The sequence below is a fragment of the Myodes glareolus genome, chromosome X (genome assembly GCF_982192425.1).
Source record: "Myodes glareolus chromosome X, mMyoGla1.1, whole genome shotgun sequence".
Classification (NCBI taxonomy): domain Eukaryota; kingdom Metazoa; phylum Chordata; class Mammalia; order Rodentia; family Cricetidae; genus Myodes; species Myodes glareolus.
The window spans coordinates 19227614-19236466 of NC_142053.1; the positions used below are offsets into that span (position 1 = coordinate 19227614).

An 8853-nucleotide genomic window follows, 5' to 3' on the forward strand; every position below is an offset into this window, starting at 1 on the left:
GCTGTCCTTATTCCCGTTCCCTGACCCCTGGGGAGCACTTAGAGCCGTGCAATGAGTGTAACCTGAGCCCCTAAACTCAGGCTGTATTTCTCTGCTGAAGCATGCTTCTTTAGTGTACGGTGGATGCTCCGCCCACACGCTCCAGGTTCTTCCTTCCCAGGCTTCTGGCCTCTTCTGGAGGGACACCAGCCTTGAGCTCACCATCCACTTTCCTAGATTCCTCCTTCCCCGCCCTTCCCTTGAGCCTCACTCCCTCTTTCTATCTTCCATCTTCTTCAACTTCTTTTGGAGGCAGGGGCATGTTTCAAGACAGGGTTTTCCTGTGTAGCCCTGGAACTCACTCTGTAGCTCAGGCTGGCCACAAACTCAGAGATACCCTTGCCTCTGCCTCCCAAGTGTGCCATCACCACCCAGCTTCCCCAGTTTCTTAATGTCATCTGTAGATTTTTTTTTTCTGAGGCAGGGTTTCTCTGTAGCCTTGGCTATCCTGGAACTCCCTCTATAAACCAGGCTGACCTCAAACTCAAGTCTCCTAAGCGCTGGGATTGAACGTGCCCGCCACCACTGGGCAGCTTGTCTGTCAACCACCTTCTCACCTCAATCCTATCAGTTCCTGGTTTCTTTGGAGGAGCCCAGGGGAATGTTACTCTGAGAGAATAGACTTTGGCTCCTAAGGTCAAGAGAAAGCAGGCATTCAGCACCATTCCCTTATGGGTGATTTATCTTCTCAGAAATTCTGACCTGCACCAAGTGACCTCCAAGATCACAGCTACATTTCCCTTTATCCTTGAAGTTCAACTTCAGTTAAGCATTTCTGACACCAGTCTCTAGAAGCAAAGAAAAGATGTATATTTCTTGAACAACTGGAACATTCTGGGCATGGCTCGACTGTTGCCCACTGGGTGTGGGAAGAAGAGGTCCTGTCAAGGGTGGTCTAGTAGGAGGTTCTGAGGCTTCAGTTTCCCTGCTCAGCTCTGGATGGCCCCCTGGGCTTGGAGGGTGCTGTCCTGCACCCCACCCACTTCTCCACCCAGAGTATAGTAAGGCACCCAAGAAAAAGAGGAGGCATCGAGGCACTATTTGGTGTACTGAACTAAGGATTTTGTTTTTACTTTGAGAGACAACAACATGTGGCAACATCAGAAACGACATCTCTGACCAGACAGCACTGGCAGTGCAGAGTTCATCACACATGGAAATGTGCGGCCATCTGGGTTCAGTCTCTGAGCTGATTGACGCTCCGCTGCCTGCAGTACAGACAGCAAGGAGATAAAGTGCATTATGACCCCATCACACAGCCAGGTCATCCTGGAGGAAGAAAGGTAGCCAAGGGGGCAGGGAAAACAGAGACTCACAAACTACTCAGGGCCAGAATGGGACACACAAAGCAGAATCCTAGTTCTACCCCCATCTCCTCGCCCAGAGTCCAGTCCATTGTCAGTGCCTCTGACCTCACACCATAAGCCCATGTCTGGACATAATCAGGGAGGGGCTTCCTGGAGCAGGAGGTCTAAGAAGGCAGGGCCTCTGTCTCCATACTCATTTCTCCAGTAGATCAAGGCTGACAGCATGCTGAAGGTTTCTGTATCAGGAAAGCAATGCATGGACCTTGAGATACCAGTGCCAGAGAAGCTTGGAAGAGTGTAGGAGAAGTAGCAAAAGTATTCCTTGGGTCATCCTTGGGCATTTGGAGAGTCTAGCCTAAGAAGGGCCTCCTGGACAGACTGTGCTCAGTATATCTGGAGGAGATTTTTTTCCCATGTGATGCCTGGGATGGGGCTACAAGCCTGGGAACAAAGAAACAGGGCCATACCATGGGTCTCAGCCTGTAGCTCCTCGACTTCCCATGAACCACAATGCCATCATTGTAGTTCACTACCACACAACTGCTCGGGGGCCCTGGTCAAGCACCAGAGAGGTGGGGAGGACTAGACATTTCAGGAAGCTCTTGAACCTTCCTCTCTGTTCATGAACTCAACTATCGGCCTGTCTTCTAGTCCACTCCAAGGAAAGGCAGATGCCCAACTTCCCTAACCCACAGCCTCTCTTTCTCCCTAGGTCCCCTGGCAGCTCTCTACTCCCTCCCCACCCCAGCTTCCTCCCAGGTCATGAAGAAGACTGCAGAAGGGGTTGGGGAATGCAGGTCCAGGGCAGACTGAGTTTCCCCCTCTTCTGTGTGTAACAAGGGCAAATCCCAGCCCGGTCCTTGATGCCCACTGTGTTCATGAGATGAGAGAATGAATACACCTCCCTCACAGTGTTGCTAGGAGACATCAGTGCCTAAGGTACACTGGCATCTTTTCTGTGGCGGGGCCAGACGACCTGAGCCACACCACCACTCTCTAAGCCTCTACCAGAAAGGCCCTTCCTCTTCTAGGTTCTTCACTCAGCTGCTCCCCGGGCTGCTCAGGAACAGAGGCAGGCATCTCTACATAGGGATCCATCTGAAATGATCAGAGAAGGGAGCCATCACCTAGAAGACCAAGGCCTGAAAAATAAAGAGAAGCCTTCAGAGTTGGCCTCCTGTGCACTCTGCCTCTCCACCCTATCCTGACAGCAGCTGCTTGCTCCTGGAATCCTTCCCACTTCCCCAGATCCTGTGGCACACGGCTGCCAGGCTGCTCATGGCTGGAAGATGGGCTTCTGGGTCACACGAGTGTCATCGCAGGTGCTGCTGGGCAGACAGGGAGGATGGAAGAAGCAGGCTGTGGGGGAAAGAGACGACTGTAATCAATATTCCCTGTTCTTTCCTGTCTGAAGATGCAGAGAGCCTCAGGAATGCCCCCAGACCGGGTTAGGGGAGAAAGAGGGAGAGCAGGAGGAGCAGGCAGAAGACAGTCCCCTGCCCCATCCCCAAGAGTGCAGGAGGTAGTCTGGAGAAGGGCTGCATAAAGCGGCAGAGACTAGCCTAGGGCCTGCATGCAAAGAAGCAGACAGATCTGACCACCTGACACAGGGAGACCGATGGACAAATATTTACCCTTCTAGCACCTTCCTGGAGGCTCGCTGGCCCAATCCTCTGCCATTCAGGGTTCAGGTTACACCTCAGGAGACTCCTACAAAAAAGGGACTTGAAGCCTGGCGGTGGTGGTGCACGCCTATAATCCCAGCACTCAGAAGCAGAGACAGGTGGATCTCTGTGAGCTCGAGGCCAGGCTGGTCTACAAGAGCTAGCTCCAGAACAGCCAGAAATGTTAGACAGAGAAACCCTTTCTCGAAAACAAACAAACAAACAAACAAAAAAAGGGACTTGAGGCCTGGAAGGTGGGTGAGAGGGTCTGTGTGTTGGTGATGAGCTGACCCTCCAAGATGTCATAGCCACCCAATACCCTATCATGGAACCACCACCAGGGACACGGGATAGCTTTGCCTACCTTTTTAGTTTCCAAGCTTGGCTACGCAGCAGGTGTGCCATGGCGTATTCCCTATTTCCACAAACGAGTTATACCCACCAGCCCCCGTTCCAACCTGTCGGTGCCTACCTTCCTGCACAGGGCCTGGTAAATCCTGCGGTAGCACCCCCTCTTTCGGGTTTTCCCCCTTTCTGGCCAATCGGAGGCAACAGGTTTGCCAGACTCTGGTGATTCTCTGGATGCCGCGGAAAATGACTCGGCTGCGAAGGTTTTTTTGCAGTATGGGATGCAGAACCGGAGGCCTAAAATGGAGGGGCCCAGGCAGTCCCGTCTGCGCCCCTCGCCACAGTCTCTGGGCAGTAAGCTGCCCCACGGTCCTTCATGCGGCCGCCTGGAGGGGATGGCGGGGGGGGGGGGGGTGGGTGGCGCGGGTGGAGCGGATGGTGCTCTCCACCCGGGGCCGCCGTTGTGGCGGGTGATGGCTCATTCGATCCGCACCTGCAGGCGGACGTTGAGCATCACCGAGGCCACCATGTAGAAGTAGGGGAAGTTCACGCGCAGCCGCCAGGCCAGGTCGAAGAAGGTGAGCAGCGTGCGCGTGAGTCCCTTGCAGAAGGCGCTGTAGGAACCGCGCGTCGCCGCCCAACGCGACAATCGCATTGCCAGGCCGGATAGGGCCGCAGCCGCAGCTGCAGCCGACAGGGCCGCAGTCACCGCCATCGGCCTGGCTAACCCGCTCACCCGCTGCAGATCCAGCTCAGTGCGCCACGCCGCGCTGCACCGCGACACGCCGCCCAACGCTGTCTGCAGCCCCGCCCACGGGCTCCCGGGTCCTTGCTGCCTCCAATGCTCCACCCACCACCCCGCAGCCTCAGAGGCTCTCCGCCTTCCAGTAAGACCCGCGGCTGCTCAGCTCTGCCCCCTCGCAGCAGGCTCTGGGCAGAAGTCCTTCCCCTAGTTCAGCAGGCATCTTTGTCTCATCCCGAGTCTGAGTCCTGCTGCTGCAGAATGGCCGCAGAGGTCGGGCCGGGCTTGCTTGGCCTTACTGCCTCAGTCCCACCACGGATGGGAACCCTCTCTCCATGAAGTCTCACACCAACCAAGTGCTTGTCCCACCTGTTCAGCTTGCTATTCCTAGAGTGTACAAATACTGAACGGCGTGAACGGTGCGCTGCTAGGACTAGCTCTTGGGAAATACTCTAGAATGGAGGGGTTTAAGGACTAGCTAGCTCTCGTGGACCACTTTTGCTAATTCTATAGGAAAGTATATCCAGTAGTTCTCTCCTATGCACGCTAATACCCCTCTCCACCGTCTCCTCGGGAACCAGGTCCAAGGACTCATTGCACCTCTCATTATTTGCATAATGCCCTTAACTGCCCCATGCAGTGCCATCAGATCAATGGTGCGTGCATTTTGTTCCATTTCTGTTGTGTTTGCTGGTTGCCTTTTCATGTTAATATCTAATCTTTATATCAACAGGTTAAACCAAATCCAACCCAAAGCCAGATTGTCTCTGGCGATGAGGGCAGCGTTCAGTCACCGAAGCAAAGGTGAGAGGAAAACAGCCACGATTCCGCATTGCAGAGCATTGCTCAGTTACTGTGTTCAGTGGGTTAGGTGCTGGAAGGGCATTTTCATCTTAGGATATTTTCAACTTAAAATTGATTTATCCAGATCAATTTACTTCAGAGTAAATCAAAGATCATCTGTATTTATTAATAGGGAATAGAGTGATCCCTCCAAATTCGATTTTTATTTGACAGCACATCGTTAGTTATTCTAGATGCTGTGCATATCCACATAATTTTAGAAGCAGATAGTGAGTACAAAAGGCATTGCTTGAAATTGTATTAAATAGACCAGTTTGGGGGGAGAACTGACACCATTTTTATGTAGATTGTTTCAAGTCAAGAACAGAGTCTGTCTTTGTTCATTAAGATGATTTTATTTCTTTTATTTAAATTTGTATGGTTCGGCATTGAGGTCCTTTTTACATTTGTTATAGCTACTCGAAAATACTAATTTTCTTTGAAAGCACTATAAATGATTTTGAACTTTTAATCTCAGTTTCCATATGCTTGTTCTTTATTAGTATATAGAAATGTATCTTTGTATGTATATGTGTATGCATGCATTCCTGTGTGGATTCACATGTTTGTATAGGTGTGCATGCATTTTTGTGTGTGGAGGCGAGAAGACAACCCATGGAGCATATTTACTTCCGTTTTTGGACTGTCTCTGCATGGCTAAGAGCCCTTCCAGCAGACCAGAAGGGTCAGCAAGCTCCAGGGATCTGCCTGTCACTGCCTTCCCAAGATCTCGGATTTAAAGCATGTGTCACTGCCAGGTATGACCGCACAAGTTTTTGATCCTAAGCATTCAGGCAGAAGAGGCAGGCAGAACTTTGTAAGTTTGAGGCCAACCTGGTCTACATAATAAGTCCCAGGCCACTCAGGCCTACATGGCGAGGCTGTGGACTAAAAAGCCCAACCAACAAACCAAAAACAAGCAAACAACCATCTCTGCCCCCTGTGCCTCCATGCCTGGCTTGGGGAGGGAGTGGGCATGGCTTGTCTCTTAAAGAGACAGAACAGATCATTACACTGGGGATGTCAACTTTGTGTTTTACATTTGGAGCCATCCTCCTACCCTTGAAATAACATTTCTGTGCATCCATCTTGTGTTCAGTGAAGAAGACAAACTATTCGTTTGTTTCTAGGGATCTTCTTTTCAATACTGTGAAACTTGGTAACTAGAATATCTTATTGTGTGCAAATTAGTGCAGTTCACTGTTTGTCCTTTCCCGTCTTTCTAGCTGTTTCTTGTCTCATTGCAGTGGAGAGAATTCACAGAGCCAAGTTGAATGTAAGAGTTCGCTACCCTAATGGCCATGTATGGGTAAATGCGTTTTCCAAATCACTGATTTTGAGTGTCTTTAGAAAGTAAGATTACAATGCTGGGCATGGGGATACACACTAGTTTAATCTCCTTACTCTGGAGGCAGAGGCGGGCAGATCTCTGTGAGTTCAAGGCCAGTCTGGTGTACAAAGAACTTTCCAAGACAGCCAGGGCTGTTACACAGAGAAACCCTGTCTCAAAAAAAATGAAAAAAAGTACTATTATAAACTTTCATATACCTAACTTTTTGATTCAGTCTCAATCTGTAGCCATACTTGCCTAGAACTCATTCTGTAACCTAGGCTGGTCTTACTTTTTTGTTATTATTTTAATTTTATTTGTAATGAACAAATGCCAAACATATAAAAAATGTGTGTATGTACATGCATGCTTGCAGGGGCATACACTTGTACGTGTGTGTATGTGTGTGTGTGTGTGTGTGTGTGTGTGTGTGTGTGTGTGCTTGTGTAGATGCATATGCTTGTCCATGTAGAAGCAAGAAGTTGTCTATCTCAGCAGTAGAATCACTATGGGTGTTTGCTAGGTACAACGTGTTACACAGTCTTGGGATCTTAACTCTGGCAGGTGAATCTCTGTGAGTTCAAAGTGTGGTGGCAAACACCTTTAATCCCAACCCTTGGGAGGCAGAGGCAGAGGCGGGTGGATCTCTGTGAGTTCAAGGTGTGATAAAACATATCTTTAATCCCAACACGTGGAGGCAGAGAGGCAGGCAGATCTCTGTGAGTTCAAGGACAACCTGTTCTACAGAGTGAGTGCCAGGACAGCCAAAGATACACAGAGAAACCTGGTCTCAAAATCAAAAATTAAAAATAAAAGAAAAAAATAGAGTTTAAAACAAGCCACATAAAGATGGAAAATACACAGAGAGTCTGGATACTATATGTTATTGTGTTACAGCTGCTAAACAACATTTGATTATAAATGTTGCCGAATTAATCCAACCTATGTATTTTGAGAATTCCTTGACTTTAAAATATAAGTCAAAATATATGCTACTTTGAAGAAGAGGTTTGCTTTTGTTTATACAGGAAATGAGAGGCTCTGGATTCATTCTGGGTTAAGAAAATTTAATTTTGATCAAGGAAGACCCCCCTGAGAAACTTGTTGACATAATTCATTTGGATCATATATTTTTGAATCCACTAGGTGGAGCTAGAGAGATGGCTCAGCGGTTGTTTGTTCTTCAGAGAAAGCAAGTTCAATTCCCAGCACCCACATGGAATCCCACAACGCTCTGTAACTCAGTCCTAAGGGATCTAATGCTTTTTTCTGGCCTCTGTGGGCACTGCACACATGTGGTGTACAGACATATATGTAGGCAAAACACCTGTACACATAACATTTTCTTAAAAAATTTGTGTGCATTGGTGTTTTGCCTGCATGAGGGTGTTGGGTCCCCTAGAACTGGAGTTGCAGACAGCTGTGAGCTGCAATGTGGGTGCTGGGAATTGAACTGGGGTCCTTTGGAAGAACAGCCAGTGCTCTGAATCGCTGAGCTATCTCTCCAGCCCTACATATAACATTCTTAAGAAAGAAAAATCCATTCAGCTAGTGTTTATATTTTCATTGACTATTTAGCTCATTAAAATTTAATACAACTAGGGTGTGGGAAAAGGCTCAGTGGTTAGCTCTTAAAGAGGAACCAGGTTTGAGTTCTAGTATCCGCCGGGTGATTCACAAGTGATCTGGCGCCCTCTTCTGGCCTCCTGGAGCAACAGGCATGCACCTGGTATTCAGACAAAACAATCATTCACATAAAATCAATTGAAGTTAATGTGATTACCAATAAGATAAAATGTACAGTTGGGTAGTGGTGGTGGCTCACGCCTTTAATCCTAGCACCCAGAAGGCAGAGGCAGGCAGATCTCTGTGAGTTTGAGGTCAGCCTGTTCTACAAAAGCTAGTTCCAGGACAGGCTCCAAAGCAACACAGGTAATTCCTGTCTCGAAAACAAACAAACAAATAAAAGATAGGATTATAGTGTCCATTTTGATATTTTTCTGTATTTTATGTCTTCTGTATGCTATATCCTCAATACTTTATTGCCTTTTGTTTTATTTATTTTTAATATCTATATCTTCCTACTCCCCCTTTAAAAATATTTATTTATTTATTATGTATACAGTGTTCTGCCTGCATATCATAAAAGGGCACCAGATCCCATTACAGATGGTTGTGAGCCATCATGTGGTTGCTGGGAAATTGAACTCAGGACCTCTGGAAATCTCTTAAGCTCCTAGCCATCTTTCCAACCCCCTGCCTTTTATTTTAAACAGATGCTTTCCTGGCACACGATTTCACTTTATTTTGTGTGTATGTGTTTATGTCTGTGCACGTTTATTTACATGGCTGTGTGCATGTGTGTTTTGTATGCATGTGTATATGGGTGAGTGTGCTTGCCTGTAGATGTGTACATAGAGACCACAGATTGACATGGAATATCTTCTTCTATTGCCTTACTTCTAATTATTTTAGAAAAAGTCTCACACTAAACCTAGAGCTCACTGTTTCTTGGCTGGATCGGCTACGGGCTAAGGGCCCTTCCAGGATCCATTTGTCTCCAGCCATCCCTACCCTACC

At 48.1% G+C, this 8853-nt stretch overlaps 1 protein-coding gene across 1 annotated transcript; it reads right to left on the minus strand.

Annotated features, from left to right (window-relative positions):
* Positions 1 to 1079: 1079 nt before the first annotated feature.
* Positions 1080 to 4406, minus strand: LOC125415397 (small integral membrane protein 10-like protein 2A). Its single transcript, XM_087902710.1, has 3 exons — positions 3483 to 4406; positions 2981 to 3056; positions 1080 to 2705 (listed from the first exon to the last, which is right to left on the minus strand). Exon 1 carries the CDS (start codon positions 4071 to 4073, stop codon positions 3837 to 3839), a length of 237 nt encoding a protein of 78 aa, XP_087758836.1. The 5' UTR covers positions 4074 to 4406; the 3' UTR covers positions 1080 to 2705; positions 2981 to 3056; positions 3483 to 3836.
* Between the last annotated feature and the right edge of the window lie 4447 nt (positions 4407 to 8853).

Excerpts from the sequence above, each read along its gene's own strand:
- LOC125415397 (XM_087902710.1), bottom strand. The coding sequence starts at position 4,073 with ATGGCGGTGACTGCGGCCCTGTCGGCTGCAGCTGCGGCTGCGGCCCTA.